Raw genomic sequence first — 14,314 nt, forward strand, 5'->3', positions numbered from 1 at the left:
TAAGATTGATTAAATGTAGGGTATAAACCCCTTATTAAAACACAGCTGCTAGTGTAGTGTAGTAATTTATTTACAACCAGAGTATTGTTACATGCACACAATAATGCAATTAATGTTAATAGATTAATAAAAGTTTGATTTAAACATGTACATACCTTTTTTCCACCATAATTTGCAAATATCATCTATATATATATATAATAAATTGCCATAACATCATTAGCTAGTATCTCAAACAATTGTAATTTACCTGGCTTGAAAAGACATTTGTGGTGATGTGGATTAATTTGACACTTGCTAGCTTCTGGCTGAGTTTTCCACAGCAATTTTCTCTAAAACTAGCGCGAACAAGTAATCAGTAGAAGAGATAATGAATCTGCTATAGCGAGCAGCCCCCTCTGCTGGAAAAAACAAGCACAACGTGATTGAGACGTCAACCGGTAGGCTTTGCTGCCCGGTCTTTCTTGCCACGTAAAATATTATTTCACTTTGCAGTCTGTTTTTAACGCACAGTTAAAAACGGGGACATTTCCGGGGACAGGCCACCAAAAACGGGGACTGTCCCCGGAAAACGTGGACGTCTGGTCACCCTAGCATAGAGGGTACTTAAAATGCATGCCTTCCTCCTGGTATAATCATAACTGCAGTTTGGTTGTATTTGCCTTACACTCATTAATAGGCACGTTTGATCTCAGATGTCTCAATGTACAGCGTAAGATGCTTCATGAAAACCTTTCATAGCATGTTGACGCTAAAACAATTGATCTGGCAGTGTGATAAAGTTTCGTGAATTCCACCTGACATCTCCCAAGCCACCAATTTCTCTTGCAGTTTCAATTCATATCAAACCCTTTTTGATCATATTAAACCAAATTAAACTATTAAAAAGCATATTTTTTCAGGAGATAGATATGAAGCTGCTACCTCTGCATTTCTCTCTGGACATTGCTGTAAGCAGCAGGCATGGTAACAGGTTTCTACTGCACAGCATAGTGGCATGCAAAAGTATTCACCCCCTTGGCATTTTTCCTATTTTGTTGCATTACAACCTGGAATTAAAATATATATTTTTGTGGGTTTGTATCATTTGATTTACACAACATGCCTACCACGTTGAAGACACAATATTCTTTCTTATGAAACTAACAACAAATTAGACCAAAAAAAAGAACTTGAGCGTGCAAATATTCACCCCCCCAAAGTCAATACTTTTTAGAGCCACCTTTTGTAGCAATTACAGCTGCAAGTACCTTGGGGTATGTCTCTATAAGCTTGGCACATCTAGCCACTGTGATTTTGCCCATTCTTCAAGGCAAAACTGCTCCAGCTCCTTCAAGTTGAATGGGTTCCGCTGGTGTACTGCAATCTTTAAGGTCATACCACAGATTATCAATTGGATTAAGGTCTGGGCTTTGACTAGGCCATTCCAAGACATACAGTGGGGCAAAAAAGTATTTAGTCAGCCACCAATTGTGCAAGTTCTCCCACTTAAAAAGATGAGAGGCCTGTAATTTTCATCATAGGTACACTTCAACTATGACAGACAAATTGAGAAAAAAAATCCCAAAATCACATTGTAGGACATTTAATGAATTTATTTGCAAATTATGGTGGAAAATAAGTATTTGGTCACCTACAAACAAGCAAGATTTCTGGCTCTCACAGACCTGTAACTTCTTCTTTAAGAGGCTCCTCTGTCGTCCACTCGTTACCTGTATTAATGGCACCTGTTTGAACTTGTTATCAGTATAAAAGACACCTGTCCACAACCTCAAACAGTCACACTCCAAACTCCACTATGGCCAAGACCAAAGAGCTGTCAAAGGACACCAGAAACAAAATTGTAGACCTGCACCAGGCTGGGAAGACTGAATCTGCAATAGGTAAGCAGCTTGGTTTGAAGAAATCAACTGTGGGAGCAATTATTAGCAAATGGAAGACATACAAGACCACTGATAATCTCCCTCGATCTGGGGCTCCACGCAAGATCTCACCCCGTGGGGTCAAAATGATCACAAGAACCGTGAGCAAAAATCCCAGAACCACCTGCAGAGAGCTGGGACCAAAGTAACAAAGCCTACCATCAGTAACACACTACGCCGCGAGGGACTCAAATCCTGCAGTGCCAGACGTGTCCCCCTGCTTAATCCAGTACATGTCCAGGCCCGTCTGAAGTTTGCTAGAGAGCATTTAGATGATCCAGAAGAAGATTGGGAGAATGTCATATGGTCAGATGAAACCAAAATATAACTTTTTGGTAAAAACGCAACTCGTCGTGTTTGGAGGACAAAGAATGCTGAGTTGCATCCAAAGAACACCATACCTACTGTGAAGCATGGGGGTGGAAACATCATGCTTTGGGGCTGTTTTTCTGCAAAGGGACCAGGACGACTGATCCGTGTAAAGGAAAGAATGAATGGGGTCATGTATCGTGAGATTTTGAGTGAAAACCTCCATCCATCAGCAAGGGCATTGAAGATGAAACGTGGCTGGGTCTTTCAGCATGACAATGATCCCAAACACACCGCCCGGGCAACGAAAGAGTGGCTTCGTAAGAAGCATTTCAAGGTCCTGGAGTGGACTAGCCAGTCTCCAGATCTCAACCCCATAGAAAATCTTTGGAGGGAGTTGAAAGTCCGTGTTGCCCAGCAACAGCCCCAAAACATCACTGCTCTAGAGGAGATCTACATGGAGGAATGGGCCAAAATACCAGCAAGTGTGTGAAAACCTTGTGAAACGTTTTCTGTAAGTCTTCACCTCTGTTATATACCCTTTGTTGGCAATTACAAAGTATTGAGATAAACTTTTGTTATTGACCAAATACTTTTTTTCCACCATAATTTGCAAATAAATTCATTAAAAATCCTACAATGTGATTTTCTGGATTTTTTTTCTCATTTTGTCTGTCATAGTTGAAGTGTACCTGTGATGAAAATTACAGGCCTCTCTCATCTTTTTAAGTGGGAGAACTTGCACAATTGGTGGCTGACTAAATACTTTTTTTGCCCCACTGTATAAATGTTTCCCCTAGCAGTATGCTTAGGGTCATTGTCCTGCTGGAAGGTGATCCTCCGTCCCAGTCACAAATCTCTTGAAGACTGAAACAGGTTTCCCTCAAGAATTTCCCTGTATTTAGCGCCATTCATCGTTCCTTCAATTCTGACCAGTTTCCCAGTCCCTGCCGATGAAAAACATCCCCACAGCATGATACTGCTACCACCATGCTTCACTGTGGGATGCTGTCCTCGGGGTGATGAGAGGTGTTGGGTTTGTGCCAGACATAGCATTTTCCTTGATTGCCAAAAAGCTACATTTTAGTCTCATCTGACCAGAGTGCCTTCTTCCATATGTTTGGGGAGTCTCCCACATGCCTTTTGGCGAATACTAAACGTGTTTGCTTATTCTTTTCTTTAAGCAATGGCTTTTTTTCTCACCACTCTTCCATAAAGCCCAGCTCTGTGGAGTTTATGGCTTACAGTGGTCAGATACTCCAATCTCTTTGTTGCCTCTCTGATTAATGCCCGACTTGCCTGGTCCATGAGTTTTGGTGGGCGGCCCGCTCTTGGCAGGTTTGTTGCGGTGCCATATTCTTTCCATTTTTTTTAATAATGGATTTAAATCGGGCTCTGTGGGATGTTCAAAGTTTGATATTTTTTTTTATAATCCAACCCTGATCTGTACTTCTCCACAACTTTGTCCGACCTTTTTGGAGCATTCATTGCGCCCCTTGCTTAGTGGTGTTGCAGACTCTGGGGCCTTTCAGAACAGGTGTATATATACTGAGATCATGTGACACTTAAAGTTTACCTGTGTGCAATCTAACTAATTATGTGACTTCTGAAGGTAATTAGTTGCACCATATCTTATTTAGGGGCTTCATAGCAAAGGGGTGAGTACATACGCACGCACCACTTTCCCTATTATATTTTTTTCATTTCACTTCACCAATTTGGACTATTTTGTGTATGTCCATTACATTAAAACAAAATAGGAAAAACACCAAGGGGGATGAATACTTTTGCAAGGCACTGTATGTTATCATGCAACTCGATGGAGTCTTAAAACGGACAGAAGTTTGGGTCAGTCAAAGGCAAGGGGCCATCAAAAGTTTCAAACAAAGCAGCACCTTCACCTGCAATTTCTCTAAGGAGTTTAGTTTATTAGGATCCATATTAGCTACTGCACGTGCAGCAGCTACTCTTCCTGGGATCCACATAAAACATACAAATACATATTATAGAACAGCTGTGACAAAATAATACAAATTGGAATTCATCTCATGTAAGTGTGCATTCCTGTTAAATCCATAACAACCACTTTTCCCGCTATGGTTTCCATATATAGTGCGATAGTACTTCAAGCATCAATACTTAATTCAAGCACATTTTATTTCTCAGCTGAATTGACAAATCAAATTCAAAATAACATTACTGTATGCCACTGCTCCACATTTAATTCTAAATCAACATAACAATTTTCTTACAGTATATAAAACATAGCCAAAATGCTTCATAATACATTTCAAAGGGGCCATAGAGTGCAAATCTCTATGTACATTTGAGTTAAAGTATGTACAACTGTCCTGCTTCTCTCACATCCCACATCCCTCTATTTGAACTGGTTATCAATGAGGGTGCCTTTCATCTTGGTTGTCTTTGCCTCCAGTTCAGCCTGTTGATAGAAATACTTTATTTGTATATTAAAAAGGCCAGTGCAGTCAAAATTATATTTTCCTGTGTTTTGAATCATATTGTACAACAGCTGATGAAACTAACACTGTAAAAAGTCTAAACAAATAATCAGTGTTATTTCCTGATAATACATTCTACACAGGACCTTCTAAATCAGCAGGTTTTGCATGGGTGGTGACATCACCAGGCGGTATACGTTTTATTATAAACTGGGCGGTTTGAGCCCTGAATGCTGATTAGCTGTGGTATATTACGGGTATAACAAAACATTTATTTTCACTGCTCTAATTACATTGGTAATCAGTTAATAAAAGCAACATGGCACCTCGGGGGTTTGTGATACATGGCTAATATACCACGGCTAATGGCGGTATCCAGACACTCAGCGTTGCTCCGTGCTTAAGAATCGCCCTTAGCTGTGGTATATTGGCCATATACCACACCCCCCCCGGGTCTTAGTGCTTAAATAAACCATTAACAAAGAAAGTTCAGAATCTCTGCCAAGCTATTTGTTTATTTTTGACAATTTGAATGGAAAACTATAACAGTAGGGTACAAAAATGTTACCCAGAAATGATTTGATGGTGACAGAACAGTTGCATTGGGCCAGTAGGGCCTTTGAAAGGAACACGTAATATTTTAGCAATTAATTGGATTTCTTGTTTTTTTTTTAAGAACACTGCTTAGAAAAAGGTTAGAATGGCTTTGTACTGCTTCTTACCTTCTCATAATCCAAAAAACATCCATTGACAGGACATGAAGATTTGTATGGCTAATGTTTCTGCTATTGTTGTTAACTTTGAATAAGAAACAAATTCTGATACAGGAAGTTGCGCGCGTACACACACACACACACCAGGCTAGTTGGGTTTTAAAAAAAGCTGATTTGCAGCGTTCTAAAACGTATATTTTATTTGTGGATTTCTATTCCTTTGCTACTGCTGGTATGTAGAGAACATTCAGAAAATATTCAGACCCCTTCACCTTTTCCACTTTGATTAGTTACAGCCCTAATCTAAAATGGACAACAAAAAATGTCCCCCTCAATCTACACACACTACACTATAATGACAAAGCAAAAACTGATTCAGAAATGTTTGCAAATGTATAATATATCAAACCGTAAATATCACATTTACATAAGTGTTCAGATCCTTTACTCAGTACTTTCTTGAAGGACCTTAGGCAGCGATTCCAGCTCTTGAGGCTTCTTGGGTATGACCCGACAAGCTTGGCACATCTGTATTTGGGGAGTTTCTCCCATTCTTCTCTGAAGATCCTCTCAAGCTGTCAGGTTGGATGGGGAGTATCGCTGCACAGCTTTTTTCAGGTCTCTCCAGAGATGTTCAATCGGGTTCAAGTCTGGGCACTGACTGGGCCACTCAAGGACATTCAGAGTTATCCCAAAGCCACTCCTGCGTCGTTGTCTTGACTGTGTGCTTAGGGTTGTTGTCCTGTTGGAAGGTGAATCTTCGCCCCAGTCTGAGGTCCTTAGCAGGTTTTCATCAAGGATTTCTCTGTACTTTGCTCCATTCATCTTTCCCTCAATCCTGACTAGTCTCAGTCCCTGCTGCTGAAAATCACCCCCACAGCATGATGTTGCCACCACCATGCTCCACCGTAGGGATGGTGCCAGGTTAACTCCAGATGTGACGCTTGGCATTCAGGTCAAAGAGGTCAATATTGGTTTCATCAGACCAGAGAATCTTGTTTCAGGTGCCTTTTTCCAAACTCCAAGCGGGCTGTCATGTGCCTTTTACTGAGGAGTGGCTTCTGTCTGGCCACTCTACCATAAAGGCTTGATTGGTGGAGTGCTGCAGAGATGGTTGTCCTTCTGGAAGGTTCTCCCATCTCCACAGAGGAACTCTGGAGCTCTGTCAGAGTTATCATCGGGTTCTTGTTCACCTACCTGAACAAGGCCCTTCTCCCCCGATTGCTCAGTTTGGCCGGGCGGCCAGCTCTAGGAAGAGTCAAGGTGGTTCCAAACTTCTTCCATTTAAGAATAATGGAGGCCACTGTGTTCTTGGGGACCTTCAATGCTGCAGACATTTTTTGGTACCCTTCCCCAGATCTGTGCCTCGATGCAATCCTGTCGCCGAGCTCTACGGACAATTCCTTTGACCTCATGGCTTGGTTTTTGCTCTGACGTGCACTGTCCACTGTGGTACCTTATATAGACAGGTGTGTGCCTTTCCAAATCATGTCCAATCAATTGAATTTATCACAGGTGGACTCCAATCAAGTTGTAGAAATATCTCAAGGATGATCAATGGAAACAGGATGCACCTGAGATTTTTCGAGTATCGTAGTAAAGGGTCTGAATACTTAAGTAAATAGTTGTTTGTTTTTTTAACAAACCTGTATTTACTTTGTCATTATGGGGTATTGTGTTGATTGATGAGTAACACTTTTTTATTTAAAATCAATTTTAGAATAAGGCTGTAACGTAACAAAATGTAGAAAAAGTCAAAGGGTCTGAATAGTTTCCGAATGCACTGTATGTAATTGATATTTGGCACTAGTTGCAGGTTGAAATGTTACATGTATACGTTAAGTGTATGACCAATATATAACAGTTGTATGGTTGTGTACACTAGGTAACTGAGTCAGAAATCCTATTAAGATCACACACTAGGATCAGGATAAAGCTCAAACACTTGACAGGAATGGAATTGGAATCCTTACCAGCTCTTGTAGTCTCTTCTTGCTCATCCCCTTCCTTTCCAACTGCTTCTCAATCACTTTAGCATTCTGGGCATACGAGTCAGCAATTTCTCTCTGAAGAAGACCAAACAAACAATATGTATTGTATAATCATCTCTACTGTTTCTGAGCACATGTTCATCCAGCCAGCAACATCATTTTAGGGTTGGGAAAATGACTTGCATGTAATCTTCAGGTTTAAGATTAGGCTTCAGGCCGAAGATTTAATTAAACAATTCAAAATGTAATCTTCAACACACACACAAGAAACACCATAACTGCAAACCTACCGCCTCAATTTCCTCTTCCTCCTCATCAACAGTAGACACGGTGACAGAGCTGAATTTCCCCATGTCTTTGGTCCTTTTTGTCATCATTACCTGGTATAAGGATGAATAAAAAAAATGCTAAACTCAAGGAAAGGAACATTTGTATCTGATTTTTCCTCATTTAAGTTATAGCTGTTGGGCTATCAATGAAGCCTGGGAACATAAATGGGATTTCATGTCCTTTTTGTCTGCTCAGAAATACTGGCAGCACAATGGACAAATTTTACACACTAAGCCTTTAGACTTTTCAGACCAATTATGTAATAAAAAAAGCCATTACTGGGCCTCCCGAGTAGCGCAGCAATCTAAGGTACTGCATTGCAGTGCTAGAAGCGTTACTACAGACCCGGGTTCATTCCCAACCGGCCGTGGCCTGGGAGTCCCATAGGATGGCCCACAATTTGCCCAGTGTAGTCCGGGTTAGGGTAGGGGTTGGCTGGGGGTGCTTTACTTGGCTTGTCGCGCACTAGCGACTCTTTGTGGCGGGTCGGGTGCCAGCAGGCTGACCCTGGTCGCCAGTTGGGCAGTGTGTCCTCTGACACATTGGTGCGGCTGGCTTCCGGGTCAAGCTGAATGGGTGTTAAGGAGCGCGGTTAGGCAGGTCATGTTTTGGAGGACGCATGACTCCACCTTCGCTTCTCCAGAATCCGTAAAAAAAAAAAAAAAAACTATTACTGTGTAATGAATGCAAATGATTAGTTTAACTACAAAACTGAAAATCTGTGGAAATGTGTCACATACCCTGACTTTTTTAGGAGCCTCTGGCTTTTGACTGTAGACACTGGTATTCCCAATCCCAAGGCCAAACTTGACAACAGCTCCATCAACGATGAATGTAACTGGAGTATTCTTCATTTGGTGTTGATAGAAAAGAAGTAGGCCACACCTGTTCAGAAAGAGACAGAACAAAAGCAGGTCAGCCAGTCCATTTTGAAATGTAACATTTGTATTCTTTTCTGTTAACTCAAGTTTTACTCTTCCATTTTCTTTAAAAAAATGTGTGTTATATCTATAATTGTGGCTGAGAACTGAGGAGCGGTTCTCAGAGGCTTTGGATGAGGAAAAAAGAAGAGCAGGAGAGAAGAAATAGGTTACATAAAATGTAACTGAACAATAGTTATAAATAATATTACAGTGTATAACAATTATATTAGTCTCAAAGTTGATTAAGAGTAGGCAATTTGGCCTACAGTTCAACTGTGAGACTTAAAAATCACTCATATTTAAATTATACTGTAAAAATCAAACTTACTTTCCACATTTCTTGCGATACTGCCTTTCAATTCCTTCTGCCCTGTGATAAAAAAAACAATAGCAATCTGCATACGTTTCATATTTTGGGCATTTTTTCAGTAACACATTTACCAACTGAAATTGAGTAGCCAAATACCACAAAGCAATTTTCACATTTGAGATCAAACTGATGAATAATGATAGATGAGTGTGTGGAAGGCTCATCAGCATGATATTTTGATTGTAGACCAAGATGAGCAGTGAACCTTTCAGTACCTTTTTATGTAAACATTCTCATCGTCTTCTACATTACAGAACTTATGTGCATGTTTGGCAGCATCTATTACTCTTGCTTTGTCTCGTGGCCGCATCGGTAGTTTCTCCAGTTGACAGTCTGTAAAATCAAGGGGAAAGAACACGATGGTATGTCAGTTTCGTGTCCTAATAAAACATTTGACAAGTCTGCAAAAACAGGCTGTATTTTCTCTAAGGTAGCTCAATATTGTGAAACCATAAGTTGAACTATGGTAAAACAAGACAATATAAAAAGCCTGAAACAACATTCTTATTAACCTCCACTTTATAGCTGGGCAATAGGCATCCTAAATAACCCGACACATTGTCTGCTTATTCAATACTCACGGGAAATAACATTACACCCTGTAAACAGCGCGTCATACTGATGGTTTGAGGTCAACGAAAATATATGCACTAAAAAGGCTGTGGTGTGATGAAATATTTGAAAGCTTTCTCCTGTCTAGGTAACGTTAATTGACTGTGAAAATCCGCAATTTAACTTCCCTGCCTCTTATCAGCCTGTGTAACACATTGGCCGAGGTAGCTACTGTTGGCTAGTGCTAAGCTAACATTTGTGGTGGTGGTAGCAGCTAAGCTAGCTAACTACCTAACGTTACCTACCTAGGGCCACGTTTACCCGGAAAGCTAGCTAGTGCTCTCTATGACATGTTATTCTTGATTAACTAGCTAGCTATAGATCAAATACAGAGCTTTATTTTAACATTTTGAATATTAGAGCTAGCCAACGTTTGCTAACTACCATGGCAGGCTAGCTAGATAACTGCAAACTAGTTAGCTACTCACCGAGAACCAACACCATTTGCCCACACAGACAATAATAAACATGAAGAGGCTTTTCTCCGTCATCGTATTCCTCTCGATCTCGGGTGTCTGAACAAACAACACTTCGTGAGACGACTTTCGGCATTGTTCCTAAGGTTAGCTACTTGAAATTGGGCAAACGTTGTAAGCAAAAAGTCAATAGACAAAAAAACGTTTTGCTTTATCTAACAGCGTTAGCATGCTGCTAGCTTGTCGATTAACGATTACGTAGACCTTGTACGTCATATAAAGGCGTGTATAAAAGGGTTCTTGTCCAGCACTCCCGATAGGTGGCGGTGTTGAAGTAAAAATAACAACCTTTTTTTTTTTATCGCTTTGGTACTATTTTCACAAGTACGTGGTACATTTTCACAACTTTTAGTATAAAACTCCAAACTGGTCACACTTGTAACGCAGCCAGTCTTTCATTCAAAATCTGTCATTCATTTTTATTTTTTTTTTTATTTTACCTTTATTTAACCAGGCAAGTCAGTTAAGAACAAATTCTTATTTTCAATGACGGCCTGGGAACAGTGGGTTAACTGCCTGTTCAGGGGCAGAACGACAGATTTGTACCTTGTCAGCTCGGGGGTTTGAACTCGCAACCTTCCGGTTACTAGTCCAACGCTCTAACCACTAGGCTACCCTGCCGCCCCATTGTAAACACCTCTCACCACACAACAATTGATTCAACATAAGTTTATTGTGAAATGTAATTAGTGGTTTTGGTGATTAAACCAATATACAACATAATGGTATCTCTTCAATTTCGTGGTTTTAACTACCAGTTAATCAATCAATTTCGTCGTTTTAACTACCAGTTAATCAAATAGCAGACAATGTGTTTCCTTAGAAGTGCTGAAATATGCTAGTACTGTAAATTACACATTCTTCAAATTGTTTTAGCTAGGCAAATCAGTTAAGAACAAATTCTTATTTACAATGATGGCCTACCCGGCCAAACCTGGACAACGCTGGGCCAATTGTGCACTGTCCTATGGGACTCTCAATCATAGCCGGATGTGATACAGGCTGGATTCAAACCAGGTACTGTAGTGACGCCTCTTGCACTGGCTTTAGAAGCTTCTGATAGGCTAATTTACATAATTTGAGTCAATTGGAGGTGTGTGTGTGGATGTATTTCAAGGCCTACCTTCAAACTCAGTGCCTCTTTGCTTGACATCATGGGAAAATAAAAATAAATTATCCAATTATCCAAAAAATTGTAGTCCTCCAAGGTTCTGGTTCATCATTGGGAGCAATTTCCAAACGCCTGAAGATACCACGTTCATCTGTACAAACAATAGTACACAAGTATAAACACCATGGGACCATGTAGCCGTCATAACGCTCAGGAAGGAGACGCGTTCTGTCTCCTAGAGATGAACGTATTTTGGTGCGAAAGTGAAAATCAAACCCAGAACAACAGCAACAACAGACCTTGCGAAGATGCTGGAGGAAACAGGTACAAAAGTATCTATATCCACAGTATAACGAGTCCTATATCGACATAACCTGAAAGGCTGCTCAGCAAGGAAGAAGCCACTGCTCCAAACCCACCATAAAAAAGCCAGACTACGGTTTTCAACTGCACATGGGGACAAAGATCGTACTTTTTGGATACATTTTCTCTGGTCTGATGAAACAAAAATAGAACTGCTTGACCATAATGACCACTGTTATGTTAGAAGGAAAAAGGGGGAGGCTTGCATGAACAACACCATCCCAACCGTGAAGCACGGGGGTGCCAGCATCATGTTGTGATTGTGATTTGCTGCAGGAGGGACTGGTGCACTTCACAAAATCATGAGGTAGGAAAAGGATGTGGATATATTGAAGCAACATCTCAAGACATCAGTCAAGAAGTTAAAGCTTGGTCACAAATGGGTCTTGCAAATGGGTCTTCCAAATGGACAATGACCCCAAGCATACTTCCAAAGTTGTGGCAAAATGGCTTAAGGACAACAATGTCAAGGTATTGGAGTGGCCATCACAAAGCCCTGACCTCAATCCTATAGAAAATCTGTGGGCAGAACTGAAAAGGCGTGTGCGAGCAAGGAGGCCTACAAAGCTGACTCAGTTACACCAGCTCTGTCAGGAGGAATGGGCCAAAATTCACCCAACTTATTGTGGGAAGCTTGTGGAAGGCTCCCCGAAACATTTGACCCAAGTTAAACAATCTAAAGGCAATGCTACCAAATACTAATTAATTTTTTTATTTTTTAGAATTTTACCCCTTTTTTCTCCCCAATTTCGTGGTATCCAATTGTTTAGTAGCTACTATCTTGTCTCATCGCTACAACTCCCGTACGGGCTCGGGAGAGACGAAGGTTGAAAGTCATGCGTCCTCCGATACACAACCCATCCAAGCCGCACTGCTTCTTAACACCGCGCATCCAACCCGGAAGCCAGCCGCACCAAAGTGTCGGAGGAAACACCGTGCACCTGGCAACCTTGGTTAATGCCCACTGCGCCCGGCCCGCCACAGGAGTCGCTGGTACACGATGAGACTAGGATATCCCTACCGGCCAAACCCTCCCTAACCCGGACGACGCTAGGCCAATTGTGCGTCACCCCACGGACCTCCCGGTCGCGGCCGGTTACGACAGAGCCTGGGAGCGAGCTGGCGCTGCAGTACAGCGTCCTTAACCACTGCGCCACCCGGGAGGCACCAAATACTAATTGAGTGTATGTAAACTTCTGACCCATTGGAAATGTGATGAAAGAAATAAAAGCTGAAATAAATAATTCTCTCTACAATTATTCTGACATTTCACATTCTTAAAATAAAGTGGTGATCCTAACAGGGAATTTTTACTTGGATTAAATGTCAGGAATTGTAAATAACTGTGTTTTAATGTATTTGGCTAAAATGTATGTAAACTTCCGACTTCAACTGATTATAGTAGACAAACCAGTTTAAAATCTATAGGTTTACCAAACGGTTAAGTGATTAACCATTAAGGGCAGTTGATTTCATTGATGGTCAAATGTATTTCAACAAATAAGAATAGAATCATATGAAAAGTATTGTGAGCATTGCATTGTGAAAGTCGATTACTTTATATGAAAGGTATTTCTAGATGAAACCCTGATTAGGTTTGGTGAAAAATCAAGGCAAAGGGTGGCTGCTTTGAATAATCTCAAATATAAAGCATATTTTGATTTATTTAACACTTTTTGGGTTATTACATGATTCCATTTGTGTTATTCTACAATGTATAAAATAGAAAAAATAAAGAAAAACCCTTGAATGAGTAGGTGTGTCAACTTTAGACTGGTACTGTACATATGAAATGAGTAAAGAAGTATGTAAACATTATTAAAAAGTGACTAGTGTCATGTTGATGTATATGGAGCAGCAGCCTCTAAGGTGTAGGGTTGAGTAACCGGGTGGTAGCCGGCTAGTGATGGCTATTTAACAGTCTGATGGCCTTGAGATAGAAGTGGTTTTTCAGTCTCTCGCTCCCAGCTTTGATGCACCTCTACTGACCTCGATTTCTGGATGTTAGTGGGGTGAACAGGCTGTGGCTCAGGTGGTTGATGTCCTTGATGATCCTTTTGGCATTCCTGTGACATTGGGTACTGTAGGTGTCCTGGAGTGCAGGCAGGGAGCCCCCGGTGATGCGTTGGGCAGACTGCACCACTCTTTGGAGAGCCCTGCGGTTGCGGGCTGTTCCCGTACCAGGCCGTGATACAGCCCAACAGGATGCTCTCAATTGTGCATCTCTAAAAGTTTGTGAGGGTCTTAGCGGCCAAGCCAACTTTCTTTAGCCTCCTGAGGATGAAGAGGAGCTGTTGCATCACCTTTTCCACACTGTCTGTGTGGGTGGACCATTTTAATTGAAAATGTGCTTAAAGTTGTGATGATTTGTTTTGAGTTTTGTGCTAAGAGTTGTGAAATTTGACAACATACTTCTGAAAATTGTACCAAAGAGATAAAAACAAATTTTGTAATAAAGCAGGAAAAAAATAGAGAAATACAAAATCCCTGGAAATCCCTTTTGAAAAAACTGTTAAATCTGAAACTGGATGTCACTCTGTGGCAGAAATTCAGTATTTTTTATGATTGATGAGACACCGCTCCTCATCCAGACAAATTATACTATTGACTCTGTTATCTCATGCAGTGTACAGTACCAGGTAGATAGTCAAGAGATCACCAGCTGTTGTTGTATTGTTTTCTGACACATTGGCAGAGTAATTATATGAGTGGATGTTCAGCCAATGCAATGTGTG

At 40.9% G+C, this 14,314-nt stretch overlaps 1 protein-coding gene across 1 annotated transcript; it reads right to left on the minus strand.

The window, feature by feature from the left end:
• Window positions 1-4,138: 4,138 nt before the first annotated feature.
• On the minus strand, window positions 4,139-10,334 carry c12hxorf56 (chromosome 12 CXorf56 homolog). The gene is made up of 7 exons (XM_021623205.2): window positions 10,058-10,334; window positions 9,233-9,350; window positions 8,976-9,017; window positions 8,465-8,609; window positions 7,685-7,774; window positions 7,377-7,469; window positions 4,139-4,671 (listed from the first exon to the last, which is right to left on the minus strand). The coding sequence occupies exons 1-7, from the start codon at window positions 10,179-10,181 to the stop codon at window positions 4,609-4,611; spliced, it is 675 nt and encodes a 224-aa protein (XP_021478880.1). The 5' UTR covers window positions 10,182-10,334; the 3' UTR covers window positions 4,139-4,608.
• Between the last annotated feature and the right edge of the window lie 3,980 nt (window positions 10,335-14,314).

Source organism: Oncorhynchus mykiss, chromosome 12 (genome assembly GCF_013265735.2).
Source record: "Oncorhynchus mykiss isolate Arlee chromosome 12, USDA_OmykA_1.1, whole genome shotgun sequence".
In the NCBI taxonomy this organism is placed as follows: domain Eukaryota; kingdom Metazoa; phylum Chordata; class Actinopteri; order Salmoniformes; family Salmonidae; genus Oncorhynchus; species Oncorhynchus mykiss.

Excerpts from the sequence above, each read along its gene's own strand:
- c12hxorf56 (XM_021623205.2), bottom strand. The coding sequence starts at position 10,181 with ATGCCGAAAGTCGTCTCACGAAGTGTTGTTTGTTCAGACACCCGAGAT. Across the intron at positions 7,470-7,684 it reads AGGAAGAGGAAATTGAGGCG|AGAGAAATTGCTGACTCGTA; the intron begins GTAGGTTTGCAG and ends GGTCTTCTTCAG. Across the intron at positions 4,672-7,376 it reads AGAAGAGACTACAAGAGCTG|GCTGAACTGGAGGCAAAGAC; the intron begins GTAAGGATTCCA and ends TTCTATCAACAG.